General features: G+C 32.2%; 3 protein-coding genes across 3 annotated transcripts in view; all 3 read left to right on the forward strand.

Moving 5' to 3' along the window:
* Positions 1 to 2,024, forward strand: part of LOC101490797 (guanine nucleotide-binding protein-like NSN1) — a 5,972-nt gene extending 3,948 nt beyond the window's left edge. Inside the window, exons 7-9 of the mRNA XM_027330692.2 lie at positions 386 to 565; positions 679 to 890; positions 1,444 to 2,024. Of these exons, the coding sequence (XP_027186493.1) occupies positions 386 to 565; positions 679 to 890; positions 1,444 to 1,833 (782 nt within the window). The 3' untranslated portion in view covers positions 1,834 to 2,024. The remainder of the gene's footprint in view (positions 1 to 385; positions 566 to 678; positions 891 to 1,443) is intronic.
* A 17,784-nt stretch (positions 2,025 to 19,808) lies between these two features.
* LOC140920074 (zinc finger BED domain-containing protein RICESLEEPER 2-like) lies at positions 19,809 to 20,273 on the forward strand. The gene has a single exon (XM_073367387.1). The coding sequence runs from the start codon at positions 19,809 to 19,811 to the stop codon at positions 20,271 to 20,273; it is 465 nt and encodes a 154-aa protein (XP_073223488.1).
* Positions 20,274 to 20,363: 90 nt separating this feature from the next.
* LOC105853068 (zinc finger BED domain-containing protein DAYSLEEPER-like) lies at positions 20,364 to 20,774 on the forward strand. The gene has a single exon (XM_012720098.1). It carries the CDS (start codon positions 20,364 to 20,366, stop codon positions 20,772 to 20,774), a length of 411 nt encoding a protein of 136 aa, XP_012575552.1.
* Positions 20,775 to 21,169: the final 395 nt, after the last annotated feature.

The following is a 21,169-nucleotide window of genomic DNA, read 5'->3' on the forward strand; positions in this document are numbered from 1 at the left end:
TATTGGACTAATCCTGCTGGAAATGTTCTTTATAGCCTTTGTATATCCCCCCCCCCATTTTATCGTACAAAAATTCGTTTCTGCTAACTGAATTCAAATATTTTTGGGGAATCCCAACCAAGGTTACTTCATTTGTATGACAACATAACCAAAAAAAATCAAGCCAAGCCTTCTTCAAATGTCAAAATGCCAATTTGTTATTTTTTTTTATGTTAAATGCCCTGCTGCATGTTTATTTGTCCATATATAAATCAAAGTTTGGTTTATTGAAATCATTTGTCAAAATGCTTTGAGGTCTGCTTATAATCTTAATTATGAAACCTTGATTTCCTGCCTCTATTGGAAAGTCTAATCCTTTTTTTTTTCTATATCTTGGACAACACAGTGAAGGAAATTCTCATGCTCTGTCCCGAAAGGCTACTGGTATCTCTTTACAAGATTCCAGGTTTTGATACAGTTGACGAGTTTCTACAGAATGTGGCTACTGTTAGGGGAAAGCTCAAGAAGGGTGGAATAGTTGACATTGACTCTGCTGCAAGAATCGTTCTTCATGATTGGAATGAAGGTATGTGCATAATGGAGTGTATGCTAGATAAACTGAAATGTTTCTTTTGAAGTTGAAAATAAGGAAGAATTTGATGCCTTACCAAAGAGAAATTTCTACTTAAATTGTTTCAGGTAAAATTCCATATTACACCATGCCACCAGTTAGGGATCAAGGAGAACCTTCAGAGGCCAAGATAGTTTCAGAGTTTTCTAAAGAGTTTAACATTGATGAGGTCTACAATAGTGAAACTTCGTTTATTGGGACCCTTAAATCTACTGTCGACTTGGATCCTGTTGTAGTACCTTCAAGTTGCCCTGTAGTCTTTGATGAAACAATGATAGAGGTAAGTTCTTGGTGTTTCTCTTTTAAATTGAAAATGTGAAAACAATATTAGAAAAGGGCCTTCAAAATTGATGTGTATCTTAGTGTCTGTTTGGCCGGAGGAAAATCAAGTAGGAAAGATTATTTTAAAGTTAAGATATTGTCTTTGATTTTTAGGATGGGAGGGTAGTAAATTTGAGTTAATTTTAGCTCCCTCCAAAGTTTAATGTGGTTTTGGTAGGGAGAGTTGTACTTCAGAATTTTAAATTGCTGGTTTAAAACGTCTTTTCATTACAAAAATAACTCATCCCTCTGCATGGACGGATCTATGATCCAATTGGGGGCGGTAGTCCCTTCCCTACAAACTTTTTTTTACGGAAGGGGCAGCCGCCCCTACTAATTTATTTGTTACAAGTTATTGAATAATTTTATTTCTATTCCCATTAAAAGTTAAGTGATGGCCCCAAAAAATATGCAAAAGAAAAACTAACACATTTATTAAAAATATCTTCAGATTTTAGTTATTTAAATTTATTCATTAAAACATCTTACCATCTTACAATTTGTTTTTCTAGGACGATGAGCAAATTAAATTGCCAGAACAAGATGAAGGTCCTGGGGACACGGCTATCAATGTTGTGGAGGATGAATCTATGGAATGTGATAAAGATGATGATGTTAGCAAGGACAAGGTTAAAAGTGCAGCTAGTAAACAAAATGAAAAGTTGTATACAGCAGATGGTATATTTAATCCAAATCTTCCGAACCCATGGATGGTGACTATGACTTCAAAGTTGATTACTTCCAAAAGGAAGACACAATGGATGCTGAAGAGAGCAAGGGTGATGATGACAATGACAATGACGGTGATAATGAACAAGTCAACTCTGAGGTTCCTATGTCTGGTATTCAGGTTGATAAATGATTGGGATGTGTGCACGCTTAAAAAATTAGACATGATATAAGGTTGAACTCTTGAACTTAGCATTCGTTTTCCAATATCTTAAATTATTGCATTAATTGATACACTTTGTGTGTATATAATTTTGCCGAGACAGGAATTAAGTTTTGTTATAGGTCACATTGAGCATCTCGCAATGACAATTTTTTTTTCGTTGGCTCTATTTTAAATATAATTTTGCTCTTTTTTCTTTTACTTCATATTTATTTGAGTCATTTATTTTTAATTTGATGTATTTTGGTCTTTTAAAAGTTATAACAATATCTTGTTATTGATCTTCTTTTAATAATTGTCAATATGTGTTTAACATAATATTTTTGTTTTTAAAAATATCCATTTAATTTAATAATAAACTTGCATTTAAAAGAGATCTTGTAAATTTTTTGAAACAAAAGTTATTTTATTAAAGTTTATTGTATTTTAATCTATCTTTATTAAGATTGTAAACTTAGTTTTACGAACGATTAAAAATTTGATTTCAATAGTTTATTACAATTGTTATATAGTTGTGTGAAAGAATTATGTTGAAAATAATTAAAATACACTATTTAAGAAGTTAAAAAATGAAAATAAAATATATAAAAAAGTAACTAAAATAAATTAAATAAAGGATAAAAGATTAAAAAGATATTTAAGTCATGGAGTAATTATTTTCTGTATTCGTACTTCACAGCACATATTTGCATATACATAACTTTCAAGTGAAACATTGATTCACACACATTGATTAATCATTTTGCTTATCGTCTCTCTTGGGCTCCCACGGGGCCTGCGAAGTGAGTAGGTGGAGTTTGACTGAAACTACATGTTGACGTTGTGGTTGCACTAGAACCCTAGATGCTTTTTGCAAATGCATGAATTATTTGGATTGTGTATATGTAGAGATTTGGAGATTTAGCTGTAAAAGAGTCTTTTTTCTCAGGATGGCAAAATTAACATATGTACATTGCACCGTCTATGACTATTTTAGACTGTTAAGTTGTATATATCCAAACATTTAATTAACTAAAAGTTATGAAATAATAGTTATAGCCACACTGGAGAGCAATCTTTTCTAGGTAAAAAAGAAATAGAATACAAAAGGATGGATTTGACATCTCAACATATCCCAAATCAATCACCTACCATTTGTAATATTTTAAAAAAGTATATTAAATAAAAAGAAGAGATATACAATTAGTGGGATTAGATCAATACTCAAGGTAACAACAACGTGCAATAGCAGCAAGTGCCTCGTTAAAAACTCTAACAAGAAAACCCATGGGGATAAAACTACTCTAAACCCCTAAGGAAGGCACAATGAAAAGTAATCCCCAAAAACTAAAGTGTCAAAAAATTCTTTTTTTTTTTTCTGTAATTTTTTTTTGAAGTTTTCTAGTACATAATTTCAACTCCGAAAAACATGAAAAAAGTTTTCCGGTACAGAACATCACTCCCGGACAAGTTTTCCAGAAAAAATACACTACCGGAAAACTTTAACTTAACATTTCCGAAAGTTACCGGAAAATTTCGTCCACGAGTTTTCCGGTAGTTGTTTGATTTTTTTTTTTTAAATATTTGTTTGTTAGAGGTGGAGACGACAAAATGGTAGCAAGAATATATCTATCCATGAGGAGGATCAGGGTACACATATATTGTACACGAAAAAGGAGGGTGAGGGTCCAATGTACTAATTATTATTTATGGTATATTAATTATGGTACATTAATTATTAGTTATTATGGTGTATTTATAGTATATTATTTATAGTGTATTATTTGTGATATATTATTTATGATATATTATTTATTTAGGATGCATTAATTATTTAATGGTGTATTTATGGTGTGTTAATTATTAATTTATGGTATATTAAAAAACAAAAGTGTGTATCAGAAAATTTGTCTTTTACGGAAACACTTTATGTACCGGAAAAGTTGAAGAAAGTTTTCTGGTAATAAACATTTTTTTTTTTTATTTTGTATCCAAAATATTTTTTTTTTTGAGTTTTTCGGTAAATACCTATGTACCGGACAACTTGTAAAAAGTTTTTCGGAAACACTTGTGTACCGGATTTCTTCTAAATAGTTTTCCGAAAATTACTGAAAAACTTTTATCTACCGAAAATCATTTTATTGTCTCGGAAAATAATAAAATGGAAAAAAATAAGGGTATTTTTAACATTTTAAAAAATTTATGGGGGTATAAGTATAAAAATAAGGGTACAGATAAATTTTTCAAAGTAAAAGTGGTGTGGTCCCAAAAAATACCACTACAAGCTGTAGGACCCGAGCAACCTGTAACAACAACAATAATGTTTCATTTGATCATATTATAAAGAGGAGATTGTCAAATAACTTGTTTAATTTTAGGGGCAGAAGGAGAGTAACCTTTGATGTAGAAAGCTTGAAACATGTGGGAGTCAGTGTGAGAAAATGAAATTTTTTCAAAGAGAGAAATAGTGAAACTAATCAAGGAAGTAGTCCACTGAAAAGAAATGATTTTATTGTTGAACTTGGCTTGGTTTATGCTAAACCATATAGCTCATAACACATTGATGATAGCGACAATGACAATATCACGCACCTGAATACACCAACTACGATTACAAATTTACAAAATAGATAAAATATTGGAGTAATCAATGTTATTTTTAAGAGTAATGTGAAGCCAAAGCCATAGGCCCACAAAGAGAATGAACAAAAACCATTGTAAACTCGTGCTTCCAAAGATGATCATTTGTATACATTTTGTTGTGGAAAATCCTCGGAGTGAGGAATACAACTATTCCAAATAAGCTTATCCCAACACGTAGAATCTCCATGAGGATTGACAAGAAGATAAGCGTTCTTGAACGTCATGGCACCCGTTGCAGAAGGCACCTAAACTAGATGATCCTCTGCTTCAAACTGGGAAATATAAATCAAAGCAATGTCATACATAAGATTGGGGAAGGGAGAGGTCAAGAAGTCAGGAATCTCCCACATCATATTCACCAAAAAATCCTTGACTTTGGCTTGGAGTGAGTGATGAACACTAGTCGAGATCTCAAGTAGATAAGTAACATGTTTAGAAAGTCATGTATCGGTCCAAAAATTAATTTTGGAGCCATCACCAAGCTGCCACAAAGCATTTTGTTCAATAATATGCAAGTTGGTACAAATTCTAGGCCAAATAGAAGAAGTAATATGATACTTAATCTTGCAAGAGTTTCTGAAGATTCTATGCATAAGTAACAAGGTAATTGTGCCCTTGAATTAGCAAAGTCCCAAGTAAGCTTCAAAAGATTAGTTTTATAATCGTCTTATGGACCTTAAACCAAGGCCTCCATCAATAATTGGCTTACAAACATGTTTCGAGCAACAATGACCATTTTTCGAGTAAAGATATTACCATACCAAATAAAATTCCGAATCCAAGTATTTAAAGATTTAAGAATGCTAGTGGGCCAATTGTAAATGCACAAACTATACAAGAGCATACCACGAATAATAATCTTCCGAACCCATGGATGGTGACTATGACTTCAAAGTTGATTACTTCCAAAAGGAAGACACAATGGATGCTGAAGAGAGCAAGGGTGATGATGACAATGACAATGACGGTGATAATGAACAAGTCAACTCTGAGGTTCCTATGTCTGGTATTCAGGTTGATAAATGATTGGGATGTGTGCACGCTTAAAAAATTAGACATGATATAAGGTTGAACTCTTGAACTTAGCATTCGTTTTCCAATATCTTAAATTATTGCATTAATTGATACACTTTGTGTGTATATAATTTTGCCGAGACAGGAATTAAGTTTTGTTATAGGTCACATTGAGCATCTCGCAATGACAATTTTTTTTTCGTTGGCTCTATTTTAAATATAATTTTGCTCTTTTTTCTTTTACTTCATATTTATTTGAGTCATTTATTTTTAATTTGATGTATTTTGGTCTTTTAAAAGTTATAACAATATCTTGTTATTGATCTTCTTTTAATAATTGTCAATATGTGTTTAACATAATATTTTTGTTTTTAAAAATATCCATTTAATTTAATAATAAACTTGCATTTAAAAGAGATCTTGTAAATTTTTTGAAACAAAAGTTATTTTATTAAAGTTTATTGTATTTTAATCTATCTTTATTAAGATTGTAAACTTAGTTTTACGAACGATTAAAAATTTGATTTCAATAGTTTATTACAATTGTTATATAGTTGTGTGAAAGAATTATGTTGAAAATAATTAAAATACACTATTTAAGAAGTTAAAAAATGAAAATAAAATATATAAAAAAGTAACTAAAATAAATTAAATAAAGGATAAAAGATTAAAAAGATATTTAAGTCATGGAGTAATTATTTTCTGTATTCGTACTTCACAGCACATATTTGCATATACATAACTTTCAAGTGAAACATTGATTCACACACATTGATTAATCATTTTGCTTATCGTCTCTCTTGGGCTCCCACGGGGCCTGCGAAGTGAGTAGGTGGAGTTTGACTGAAACTACATGTTGACGTTGTGGTTGCACTAGAACCCTAGATGCTTTTTGCAAATGCATGAATTATTTGGATTGTGTATATGTAGAGATTTGGAGATTTAGCTGTAAAAGAGTCTTTTTTCTCAGGATGGCAAAATTAACATATGTACATTGCACCGTCTATGACTATTTTAGACTGTTAAGTTGTATATATCCAAACATTTAATTAACTAAAAGTTATGAAATAATAGTTATAGCCACACTGGAGAGCAATCTTTTCTAGGTAAAAAAGAAATAGAATACAAAAGGATGGATTTGACATCTCAACATATCCCAAATCAATCACCTACCATTTGTAATATTTTAAAAAAGTATATTAAATAAAAAGAAGAGATATACAATTAGTGGGATTAGATCAATACTCAAGGTAACAACAACGTGCAATAGCAGCAAGTGCCTCGTTAAAAACTCTAACAAGAAAACCCATGGGGATAAAACTACTCTAAACCCCTAAGGAAGGCACAATGAAAAGTAATCCCCAAAAACTAAAGTGTCAAAAAATTCTTTTTTTTTTTTCTGTAATTTTTTTTTGAAGTTTTCTAGTACATAATTTCAACTCCGAAAAACATGAAAAAAGTTTTCCGGTACAGAACATCACTCCCGGACAAGTTTTCCAGAAAAAATACACTACCGGAAAACTTTAACTTAACATTTCCGAAAGTTACCGGAAAATTTCGTCCACGAGTTTTCCGGTAGTTGTTTGATTTTTTTTTTTTAAATATTTGTTTGTTAGAGGTGGAGACGACAAAATGGTAGCAAGAATATATCTATCCATGAGGAGGATCAGGGTACACATATATTGTACACGAAAAAGGAGGGTGAGGGTCCAATGTACTAATTATTATTTATGGTATATTAATTATGGTACATTAATTATTAGTTATTATGGTGTATTTATAGTATATTATTTATAGTGTATTATTTGTGATATATTATTTATGATATATTATTTATTTAGGATGTATTAATTATTTAATGGTGTATTTATGGTGTGTTAATTATTAATTTATGGTATATTAAAAAACAAAAGTGTGTATCAGAAAATTTGTCTTTTACGGAAACACTTTATGTACCGGAAAAGTTGAAGAAAGTTTTCTGGTAATAAACATTTTTTTTTTTTATTTTGTATCCAAAATATTTTTTTTTTTGAGTTTTTCGGTAAATACCTATGTACCGGACAACTTGTAAAAAGTTTTTCGGAAACACTTGTGTACCGGATTTCTTCTAAATAGTTTTCCGAAAATTACTGAAAAACTTTTATCTACCGAAAATCATTTTATTGTCTCGGAAAATAATAAAATGGAAAAAAATAAGGGTATTTTTAACATTTTAAAAAATTTATGGGGGTATAAGTATAAAAATAAGGGTACAGATAAATTTTTCAAAGTAAAAGTGGTGTGGTCCCAAAAAATACCACTACAAGCTGTAGGACCCGAGCAACCTGTAACAACAACAATAATGTTTCATTTGATCATATTATAAAGAGGAGATTGTCAAATAACTTGTTTAATTTTAGGGGCAGAAGGAGAGTAACCTTTGATGTAGAAAGCTTGAAACATGTGGGAGTCAGTGTGAGAAAATGAAATTTTTTCAAAGAGAGAAATAGTGAAACTAATCAAGGAAGTAGTCCACTGAAAAGAAATGATTTTATTGTTGAACTTGGCTTGGTTTATGCTAAACCATATAGCTCATAACACATTGATGATAGCGACAATGACAATATCACGCACCTGAATACACCAACTACGATTACAAATTTACAAAATAGATAAAATATTGGAGTAATCAATGTTATTTTTAAGAGTAATGTGAAGCCAAAGCCATAGGCCCACAAAGAGAATGAACAAAAACCATTGTAAACTCGTGCTTCCAAAGATGATCATTTGTATACATTTTGTTGTGGAAAATCCTCGGAGTGAGGAATACAACTATTCCAAATAAGCTTATCCCAACACGTAGAATCTCCATGAGGATTGACAAGAAGATAAGCGTTCTTGAACGTCATGGCACCCGTTGCAGAAGGCACCTAAACTAGATGATCCTCTGCTTCAAACTGGGAAATATAAATCAAAGCAATGTCATACATAAGATTGGGGAAGGGAGAGGTCAAGAAGTCAGGAATCTCCCACATCATATTCACCAAAAAATCCTTGACTTTGGCTTGGAGTGAGTGATGAACACTAGTCGAGATCTCAAGTAGATAAGTAACATGTTTAGAAAGTCATGTATCGGTCCAAAAATTAATTTTGGAGCCATCACCAAGCTGCCACAAAGCATTTTGTTCAATAATATGCAAGTTGGTACAAATTCTAGGCCAAATAGAAGAAGTAATATGATACTTAATCTTGCAAGAGTTTCTGAAGATTCTATGCATAAGTAACAAGGTAATTGTGCCCTTGAATTAGCAAAGTCCCAAGTAAGCTTCAAAAGATTAGTTTTATAATCGTCTTATGGACCTTAAACCAAGGCCTCCATCAATAATTGGCTTACAAACATGTTTCGAGCAACAATGACCATTTTTCGAGTAAAGATATTACCATACCAAATAAAATTCCGAATCCAAGTATTTAAAGATTTAAGAATGCTAGTGGGCCAATTGTAAATGCACAAACTATACAAGAGCATACCACGAATAATAATGTTCACTAGCTAATCTCTTTCCATGATTGAAAGCATCGACCCCTTCCAAGAGGAAAGCTTGTTTTTGATGCAATCAACAGGGGACATTAAATGGTGAACTTTTGATTTTTTTTCTATAAATAGGAATTCCTAAATAAAGAAAGGGAATTCTACCTTGAGTGAAATCCGAAGTGGACGTGATAATAGAGGATCTAATACGAGAGGTGACACTCAAAAAAAATTTAAATATCTCTCTATTAGTGACTTGACTAGAAACTTGCTGGTAATCATGAAGCAAATCCAAAAGAGAGTTTAAACATTTTTGACTAGCTTTGCCGAAGATCAACACATCATCAACATAAAGTGCATGACTACGCATAACAGAGGCTCAAAGCCTTGACATTAATTGCAATTTTCCATCAACAACCAACTTAGATATACCTCTATTTAAGACATCCTCATCCAGACAAAAGATAAGGGGAGGTAGATGATCCCCTTACCTGACTCCCCTTTTATAGTTAAAATAGCCCATTGCTTTGCCATTAATAGAAATAGATAATTTAGTCGAGTGAAGAATAGTACTGATCCGCTCACAAAAAGTGTCTTAAACCAATAGTATCAAAAGCCTTCTTAATATCAACCTTCAAAGCCAACTGCCCCCAAAATCCTTATTGTCAAGAAGATTGATAGACTTAGAGGCGATACAAATCCAATTAGAAATTAGACGACCTCTAACAAACCTCCTTTGATTAGAAGAAGTGATTTTAGGAGCTACCATAGAAAGAAGATATGCAAAAACCTTGGTAATAATTTGGAATTGAAAGTTAGCTACGAATATAGGACGATATTGGTGAATTCACTATGCCTCAGGGATTTTAGGGATGAGCACAACAACGCTAGAGTTAAGATTAGGCATCATCCAACTTTTTTGAAGAATTGAACGACAAAATTGAAAACATCCTTTCCAATAGATATGGTAAAAGTGACTACTAAACCCCCAATAGGTATGGTAAATGTGACTACTAAACCCATCAGGGTCCGAATCACTATTACCAAACATATCAAACACATCGTTTTTTCGCTTCATCCTTAATAAGTCATGCTGTGAGCATGCCCTGATTTTTATTTGAAAAAATAGAAGGAGTAACATAACTAACCAAGTTTTTATCAAAACAAATGTTATTAGTAGCAAAAGAAAGTCTAGTAAAAATCGTAAACATGATGTTCGATACCCACAGGGCTGGTTAGAAGATCACCCTCATGCTTTAGAACAAAGATTTGCTTCATGACACCAGAATATTTAGCCTAGATTTGTTGTGCCATTATTCTTCATCAATTTGAAGATTGCGATGAAGCACCAATTGCACATATTTTTCTTGAAGAATGAGTTCATCGGAAGTACCCTGAGCAATGATTTTGCTTTGTATTTGGTCAACTTTAGCAAGATCTTCTGCAACCTGAACATGCACATTACCAAACATATTTTTATTCCAATCCCTGTGCTTATATTTCAATCTCTTCAACTTATAAGAAATGATATACATGGGACATGCAACAACAAAGTCCTTCCAGACATTCTTAATAATATTAACACAATCGGGATGGCTAGACCACATTTTCATAAACCGAAAAGAGAAGGCGTGCTTCGTAGAAGACTTATCCATTTTCAATAGGAGAGGAAAATGATCCGATTTCAATCTTGTTGGCGTGCAACAATCAATATTGAACCATTGATCAAGTAAACAAGGAACCCTGTGTTGGAGTGTGATGTAGATTTTCTGAGTTCAATCCAACTACTAAACTCATTACATGATATGCGAGAAGAAGGTCGATGATCAATGTGCTCATGAGACCCAATGATGGAGTTAAAATCACAAATATGACAACTGGAACCAAGGTGAGCATTTCAAAGGCTAGTTAACTTTGACCAGAGCTCCCTCTTACACTTGTAATTGGTAGAAGCACGCACAACCGAAACATAGTAGAATTATTTTGAACAACAGAAAAAAAACATGTTGAGGTTGATTAGAGATCATGTTGGAATGAAGTCAGCTTGACAAGACCCCACAAGATAGAGAGAAAACTATCATAATCATTCTGCGAAAAAATACGCAAAATTAAGTTGGAAAAATAATTAAAAGGAACTTGATTAGACTAAATCCAAGGCTCCACTATGAATAAGAAATCAGACTTGTGAATCATGCATAAGTTCTTTAGATACTTACAAGTCTTACAGTTACCAAGACCGATGTAGTCCCAATATAGGAACTTTAACATTAAGAAGAGTGTTGAATGACACCCTTTGAACGAGTTTAATAACCTGCAGATTCTTGAACCTGTAATTTACTTTTTTTCCTCATTTTTTTTGAGATTTGGGCACATAAACCATAAACTGAGGGGGATGAAAAAGAAGCAATGTCCTCATCATCATCTCCTTCCTCATCTTTAGTCCAAAATTTTCCTAAAGGAATATATTTAGCCAAAGTAGGAGATTTTGTCAAGGCACTCTTTATAATGTCCAAGTCTTTAACTATCGCTCTGGGATCAACGTTTCTCTTTGTCACTACCCACATCCACCTCGTTAGTCACATGTTTAACCTCCATTTGAGGCATTGTTTCAGTAAAAACCTCTTCAGGATCCTTTCTTAAAAAAGCATCCACTGAATCTCCGTCGTCGTCATGATTAGCATCAACTTTCTCTTGGTCTGATGGAACTAAATCATCAAGGATATGATTACTTTTTAGCTCATCCTTCAGAACATGCTCCACACGATTGTTCAATGTTATCACCCTTGTCTGCCTTGTTAACTCCTGTAGAAAATATTATTGAGGAAGACCAAGTAGCTAAGCCAATTACAAATACACCCAGACCAATAAGATGACAACTCCTGTAGAAAATATTCTTCTCTACACTTCTACATTTCTCCTATGCAAAAAAAATACAACTTGAAGAACAGAAGCTACTCAATCCCAATACAATCAGTAGGCTATAGCTTTAAGACACTTGATCGGATTAGAAAGCCAGTCAAAGAATTTATAAGGATAATCTTTTCCAACCTTTGAAACAAACCATCCTCAAGATAGTATTCTAATATGAGATATCATACTATCACCATTGGCTAATTCATCTTGGAAAACAATACGATTACGTGATAGTCAAATTAACCAATTGGTCACGCACCTGATGAGATATCAAACCTTTTTAGCCTTCTTACCTTTTAAGAATTCTCCAAACTAAAGGAGATTAAGATTATGATCATGGTGGCTGATGAATTACCATTGAACAAAACTTTTCACGAGAATTCATGACTTTAACCCCAATGGTCAACATCAAATAACTTCTCAGGTCACGCTCATACATAAAATAGATTAGAGAGTGGTTTGAAATTGTAGATGGTTGGATTCTTCGAATTCTAGCTCTTGCCTCACTCTCACAAAATCTAATTCTAATTATTATGCCCTCATGCTAGAACACATTACTTCATTTAAGTTTATGAGGATGTGGGCTTCACATCATGATTGTATCAAAATAGTTAAATTTAGAATAAATAAGTTTTTTAAAACATCAATCAATCATAGAGTTCAAGTTACAGTTATAAATTTGAATAACATTCAAAATGTTATTGATTCCATTGGTCTCTCAGATGAATTATTGAATGAGAAGCAATAAGCACAAATTGAAATGAATAAAGCTATTAATTTGGAATAGAAAAATGGGCATAAAAAAGCTAACATTAAATGGAGTTATGACGATGATAGAAACACTGCTTTTCCCCCCCACAAAACTAGCAAAATCAGATATGCCTCGAAGACTTTTTCTAGCATTATTCCTATTGATGTCTTGATTCGGAACCCCTTAGATATAGAAGCTGGGTTTATTTCTTATTTTGAAGATATCTTCAATTCTAATAATAGTTTGTGGATAGTGGTTTAATTTAAGACACAATCCCTCATCTTGTCATTAATTCTATAAATGTTATGCTTACTAATTTACCTAGCTCTGAAGAAGTCAGAAATGCAATTTTTGGCATGAATCATGATAGTGCCCCAAGACCTAATGGGTTTGGTGCTATTTTTATCAAAATTATTAAGATGTCATTGGTCATGATGTTTTCCAAATTGTTCTCCAATTCTTTGTCCACGATTGTATTCTTCCGAATTATAACTCTAACAGGCTGACCAATATTATGCCTCATATTATTCTCCTCGTCAAAAGGGTTTCATTCGAGGTATGTATATTGATGATTGCATTTGTCTTACTTCAAAAGCTATTAATATGTTGCATACTAGGACCTTTGTGGGAAATTTAGCTCTCAAGATGGATAAGTATGCTAAGTATGCTAAGTTGTTTATATCTTTTAATGGCAAGACTGCTGGCTACTTTTCTTGTCATAGTGGGGGGGCGGGTCAAACAAAGGGATCTTTTATCTCCTATCTATTTTGCATTTCTGAAGAGGTTATTACCAGAGATATATCCAACTTGGTTAATGACAACTCCATTTCTTTGATGATATTTTGCAAGGTTTCTCTTTCCAATGTTAACAAATTTCAAAGTGTTTTTAAGAGATATACCATTATCTCAGGACAACAAATTAATCTTAATAAATTTTCAATTCACACTGCATCTATTTCCATTAGACAACAAAATATCATAGATGATTTGCTCTGATTTTCTATTGGTTTTCTCCGTTTTAGTTATCTTGGAATACCTATTTTCAAGAGAAAACCTACAGTCACTTATATACAATCAATTGTTTATCGCATCAAGGGTAACTCACAACTTGAAAAACATCTCTCTTCTATGTGACAGATATAATTCAATTGGTGAAAAATATCATTCATAGCATGTCTATTTTTAGCTTCAACATATATTCTTGGCTGATTTGTCTTCTCAAGGATGTAGACAAAATGGATTAGAAATTTCATCTGGTCTGGTGATATTGAGAATAAAAAGTTGGTTACTGTTGTCTAGCATAAAATTTGCTATCTGATTAACGAAGGTGGTCTTGGATTTAGATCATTGGGAGACATTAATAATGTTGCTATTATTAAACTTGGTTGTGATCTAATTGCTTCTAGTCAACATTGGGTTGTTCTTCTTAAAGGGCGGGTCTTTAGAAGGCATGACATATTAGATATCACATTGATTACTCCATCTGAACTGTACTAAAATCTAAGTTAACTACTATATACGAGAACTATAAATGACAACTTGGTAAGGTAACATTATTAATTTCTAGGTTGATACTTAGTTAAACGGTTCTTTAGTTTCTATTCTTAATATTGATGAGAACAAGTAATCTCTTCTTTAATCCACTTTTAATTATTTCATTTAGAATGGTCGTTGGAAAGTACATTATGTTATCTTACATACTTACCCTCAACTGGCTGCCTTGCTGGCCAAGACTACTATTCCTAATTTTGAATGTGAGGATCATTTGGTTTGGAGATTAAACAACTTTGGAGTTTTAAGCTTTAAGGAGGCTTATCATCTCTTCAAGCATTTAGGACAAGAATTCCATGGGCCAAAGCTATTTGGCATAATAGCATTCCTCCTTCCAAGTCTATTAGATTTTGGAAATTGCTGCATAACAAGATATCTATTGATGATAATTTAATATCTTGAGGTTGTCAAATTATTTTAAGACGTGAGCTTTGTAAATGTAAAATGAAGACTATCATTTATTTCTCTTTATCCGTCTATTTTTCCAATAGACTTTGGTTTTGGTAAGGCTCTATTTTTCAATCTAAAATTGATATTAGTTCAGTTCAAAATTTTCTTGTCATATGTGACAAAAGTTGGTCTTATCTAGGGGTGGACAAAAAAACCAAAAACTGAACCGATTTAGAGAACTGAACCGAACCAAACTGTTTTTAAATTAAATCGGTTCAAAAAAATCAAAAACCAAACTTTATTTTAATATCAGTTTTTTTAACTAAACTGATTTTAAAAAAATATAGGTGCACTATAACCGTAATTTAGTTTTAAATTTTAATTCTACCAAACCCTCAAAATCCCAAAACCCTAAAATCAGAATCATAATTAATGTTGTAGAACCCTAAAATTGAAATGAAGCTTATGGTTGTCGCTGCCTGCCGCTGCAAATAACTTATGTCATCATAACGTCGTTAGATGAAGCTTATGGCCGCCGCCATCTCATCTCTCTTCGCGCAACAATTCATCGCCCTCCGTCTTCTCTCTTCGCACAATAATTCATCGCACTTCGTCTTCTCTCTTCGCGAGTCTACGCCCTCTATCGCCCTCCGTCTTCCTCCGTTTCCTCTTAGGTATTCATCCACCTTCGTTTCCGCTGTTTCACCACTTTGGTTCATATTGATGATTTTGCTTGTCTGATACCCTTTTGAGCCGAGTTAATGCTTTTCCCATCCCAAACTTTTGAAATGAAAAACTAGTTACGTGTTGAAAATTTGAGTTCATGCATTTTATTTCTACCATGATTAGTACTCTACATTTGATTGTTTTGTTTTTGTTTTTTGAAGTTTTGTGTAATTTGGCTTTTGTTTATCTCTGTATTTTTAAAGTTATAAATTGATAATTGCTTAAACTTTGTATTCATGCATGCTAAGTTTTTTATCTGTATTTGTATTCATGTTTGTTGATTTTTTTTTATCAGCATTTGTGTAATCAATAGCATTGGTTTTGGTCTGCTATGAGTTAGGAATAGATTTTTTGCAATACATTTGTACTTTTCAAGGTTGGTGTTGTTTGCAATTTCTTTTTGTTGATTCTTTTATAAAATAAGTGTTGATGAAAGTTGGGTTATTAAAATAATTTGTTTCCTACTTTTCATATTCATGAGCTGAAAAATTATGATCCTAAAAGATGATCTTGATCAATAGACTACAACATATATTTAATTTTAATATTTCTAGATCATGACTTGTTCTCAATAGTTGCTGATGTCGATCATGGTTTGAGACACAATTGTCATGAATAGAAAAACTACTCAACATGAATGTTATCCTTTTTTAATTGCTGAGTTCTATGGTTCTACTTTGTGCATTTTGCTTGCTGTGTTGTGCAATTTTGCTTTGCTTATTGTTTTGCGGTCTTGTTTCCCATTCTTTTGTTTTTTTTAGAGATAACAAAAATCTCTCTAATCTGCATGACAAAGTTATTATTAATTCTATATTTTAAAATACTCTGTTTGCATGATATCTTATCTACAATTAAAAAATATACCAAGTCTTCAGAATATTAATCATAAATATTAATTAGTATAATTAAAGCTCCACCTCACCAATTACATTTCCCATAAGACACTAAAATTCTGCATTCGTTGCAAAGCACTATAATGTTTTTTTAATTAATTTTCTCATCTGATATCCCATATTGATGCTAAATAAGAATTAAAACTTGGAAGTAAATTAATCCTTTAACTCATATGACTACTTAGGTATAGGATCAACTTGCTTCAATAACTTGTTCAGATGTTCAATCACCATTAACTTGTTGCTCCTATAATCTTCTAGGCTCCAGCAATCAACTTTAGAGTGTTGCTCCTTGTGAAACATTAGCAAAAAATAGAAAAAAAATCAATGAAAGATGAATAATGCATGTAAAACAAAAAATTGTAAGATGTAAAAAAAAAAATTAAGGAAGAGTGGGACCTAGCGTAGCATATTAGGTTTGCAAAATGTGAAGGTACAAGAGAAAATGTAACAGTACAGTTAGAAAGGTCAAACTGCTAAAAGTTGTTTCGGCTGTTTAAGAAAGGATTAGGCGTGATAATGCTTTTTAGACGTCTAACTATGTTAGCATATTTGAATGGAGATTCACTCTTTGAGTTTTAGGTTTTGATTTTGTGTATAAATAAAGTAAAAACGAGTGATATAAATATAATATAGTTATTGGGTTGTTAGGAGCAGAACCAAGGAGCGACATTTACTTGTAATCTTGGGTGAGTTTGAGTTAGTTCACATTAGCCTTTTCCAATTATTTCTAAAACTATACTTAGGTTTAGGTTTAGCGAAGTCTGTGCATATTTATTTCAGGACCCTAAACCCTAATTTCAAATCAAAAATGGATTACATTAGTAAATTGCCTGACTGCATCTTGTCTTACATCTTGAAAATGTTATCCATGAAAGATTCATTTAATTCAAATGCTTGTTATATTTAAATTAACGAAAGAAATGTTAATTTTCTAGCAACAACTGAGTGGGACATTTTCCGTCATTTAATTCAAATGCTTGTTATATTTAAATTAACGAAAGAAATGTTAATTTTCTATAGCAACAACTGAGTGGGACATTTTCCGATCATACAACGTTAATACAAAGTGTTAAAGTGATGATTATCTTATATGGTCAATTGATATTGCCAGCGGTGTGCCGAACATTATAAATAGAAATAGATATATACTCATTATTATGCTGATTTTAATTTGGTTCTCATTTTGTTGATGAAAGTTGTTTAGTTTAGTTTATGTTATTGTTTTTGTTCCAATAAATGATTAAAAGTAGACTTTCTAATCATATTTATTTAAACAGATGTCGTTAATAGGTGATTACGTGGACTCTCCATCAATGGAGAATGAAGAATGAAGAACATATTGCTACCACTTCGATTGCCCCTTCTGGTAAAGCTATATCAGCTCCTCTTCCACCATCTAAGCGTAAAAATCGATCACAAGCATGAAATCACTTTACTGAAGTGCCTAATTCAGGTCAAATGGCAAAATGTCATTATTGTGGAAACCTGATTAAATTCAAGGATGGGACAACTGCTATGACTATGCATTTGAAAAGATGTAAGGAGCATCCTAATAATCAAGAATACAAAAGGAAAAAAACATTTTCCTTAACAAAGCCAACAAAAGAGGAACTAGGTGTTGTCTCTTCACCTCATTCAATGTTTGACCAAGAGCTTGTGAAGATGTTTGTGGGAGCAAAGCTTCCATTTAGATTTGTGGAGAATGTGTTTTTTCGAAACTTTGTGAATGTCTTACAACCATAGTTTGATATTCCAACCTGCTCTACATTAAGGCGTACCATTCGGTCACTTTATGATGCATAGAGAGAAAGACTTAAATTTTTCATCTCAATACTGACACACACGTGTTAATAAAGAAAAAGAAAATAATAATAATAATAATAATAATAATAATAATAATAATAATAATAATAATAATAATAATAATAATAATAATAATAATAGTAATAATAATATAATAATAATAATTAAATAAAAGCCAAACTTCCTTTTCCACCTCACCTCATTTTTTCCTAATTCATTTTTTCTCTTTTTTCTCTCTCTCTCCCTCTCGGCAGAACACTCCCCCCCATTTTTGTTGCTGTTTTTCTTTCTTTCTTTCCTTCCCTTCTCTTTGCTTCTCCTCTCTCTATAATACTCAAACCCTCAACCCTTAAAAATGAATTTAACATCCTCACAAACATAATTTCTCATACTCCTACAAATTCTCTTGGTTAGGATTTTTGAGTTAGGGTTTGTGCTCTAGGGAAAAGGGTACCCATCTCCTCAGAGTTGTTTATTGAGACTCGTTGAGGTAAATGCACTACTCTAATGCTAGTATGAATATATAGAAAAATGTAGTTTTGAGTAAAAACCTTATTTTATGCTTAGAGTAGATTTAAATGATTTTTATGGTTTCCTAGAGTTAGCTAAACTTTAGAATAATTTTTCTAAAGTCTTGGAAATATTTTTGATACTCAGATTTGTCAGCTGAGATCCTGCCGGCTACTCTGAGAGTTGTTGGAGAGCAAACTTAGACAATTCTCCATAGTTGTGAGTTGACGACGATCATCGTCATATATTTTTATAATGCTATTATTATTATTTTACTTATTTTCTATATTAAAGTATTTATTGAAAAATTTGGGAAACAAAACCTTTGAATTTTATTTCGATTTCGTCAATTATTTAATTTAATGATTGTTATTATATAATATATTATTAGTTTGGTTTAGGTATGAGTTAAAGTATTTCAATATTGAATTGTTATGCGATTGAATATGTTTTCCATGAATTACAATGAAATGATTTTAAATACATGTTTTGAGAAATCGTTGTTATAATTATTAAATCGTTAACTACGTTAGGTGCACCTAGTTACCTCGTTTTGATTAGGGAGAGTTACCCGTTAGATGAGTCGCCCCTATGAGAAATATCATCCGTAGGAGGAGAGGGCTATCAACGAGATGTAAGCTCTCTAATTGATACGTGATGATGCATTGCGGGGTTGAGAGAAGAGGGCTATCCGTTAGATGGAGCCACCCCTAAGGGAAAGACCACCCTTAGCAGGAAAGGGCTATCAATGAGATGAAGTCGCCTATTGGTTCTAAAAAAATTTGTATTGTTACTTGTTTGATTTTTATGATGATTTTAAGGTTGTTCGTTTTGAAATTGCAGCTATTTTGGAATCTAAAAAGTCTATTTTTTTGGGAAGTGTGTTAAGAAATTAGGTTATGTTATTTGAATTATGACTGATTTGGAGTTAAACAGGAATTCTATAAATTGGAAAATGTCGAATTTACAGAGGATACTCTGTCGAAATTTCGAGGAAAAGTATATATATATTTTTAAATGGTAGAGAACGATTTAGTTGTTTAATTGTTAAGTTAGTTGTTAGACTTTCCATGCTAGGGTTTGTCTTACAACGAACAAATGGACTTCTATCCAAAATCTAAGCTACATGAGTCTAACTACACATTTCTTTGATAAAAAATAGAATTTGCATAAGAGAATCTTGAATTTTTGTCAAATCACAAGCCATACAAGAGAGTTCATGGCTAAGGCAGTTGAGACATGTTTAAATGCTTGGGAGTTGAATCGTGTCTTTAGCATAATAGTAAATAATTATATTTATGAAGAAGTGGATGAATGTGAGGAACTGTTTGCTCTTGAACGGAGAATATATCCATACGCAGTGCTGTGCACATATCTTGAGTTTGATTGTAAAGGAATGTTTAAAAGATGGGGACATTTCTATCACAAGAATCTGGAAAGCAGTCAAGTATGTGAGATTGTCTCCTTCAAGATTGGCAAGGTTTAAGGGATGTGTTGAAAGGGAGAAAATTTCTTATAAAGATCTCATATGTCTAGATGTGGAAACCAGAAGGAATTCTACATATTTGATGTTAGTAATAGCTGTGAAGTATAAAAAAGCCTTTGATTTGTTAGAAATTTCCGATGCTAAGTATGTCAAAGAACTATCTAAGGAGAAAGGCCCTGGAGTACCTCTATCCAAGGATTGGGACTTTGTTAATACGGTGCTTCCCTTTTTGAGGATTTTCTATTATGCTACTATGCGTATTTTCGGCTCTTCATAAGTTACTAGTAGCATATATATGAATGAGGTATTTTCTATTGGAAGGAAGATTCGATTATTAAGCGAGCACAATGATGCAAGCATAAAGTCGATGGGGATTAGTATGAAGAGTAAATATGACAAGTATTGGGGCAACATTGATGGAATAAACGTGCTGTTACTGATTGTTGTTGTATTGGACCCAACTTGTAAATTTGGATATGTAAACTACTTTCTTGATTATTTTTTTGAAGTAGATGGTGAGGCATTGAAGACAAAATTGTCATCTTCCTTGAAATCAATTTATCGAGAATATGAAGGTATGGAGGAAGGTTCTCAAAGTATGGAAGAATCACAACCAGAGGAAAATGATAATGATATACATGATATGAGCTTCTACAAAAAGTCAACTGGACAAATAATTGATCCTAAGTCTAAGCTTGATAAATACCTTGCTGAAAAGTGTGAACCTTATTTTGTCGAGTTTGACATTCTGAATTGGTGGAAATTTTTTGAAACATAACAAAATACTCTTTTTTGCAGAGATCATTTCTCCAACGCTCTACGCAACAACATTTGCTAGTGTCATTTGTCTTGGCGATTAAAGACATTTGTTTCTATTTTGTTTAGCATCATTGTATTTGAAGTAAAATTGTTGAAGTAAATATATCATACTTTTAGAATATTGAGGAATCTATTTTTGTTCAGCTTTTAGTTGCATGTGTGTTGGGCAGAGATTTTTAGAAAATTTATTAGCCTATTAAGGTTTAGTGATGTGCTGAGACTGATTGATCAACATTATCCTAATTAGACATTGTTGTTTCTACTTCTTATTAATTCTAATTTTATCTTCATGGATTCTCACTTTTATTGCGACTAGTTCTACATATGGTATTACTTTCTCTTACCTCTATTATC

Source organism: Cicer arietinum, chromosome 4 (assembly GCF_000331145.2).
Source record: "Cicer arietinum cultivar CDC Frontier isolate Library 1 chromosome 4, Cicar.CDCFrontier_v2.0, whole genome shotgun sequence".
NCBI lineage: Eukaryota > Viridiplantae > Streptophyta > Magnoliopsida > Fabales > Fabaceae > Cicer > Cicer arietinum.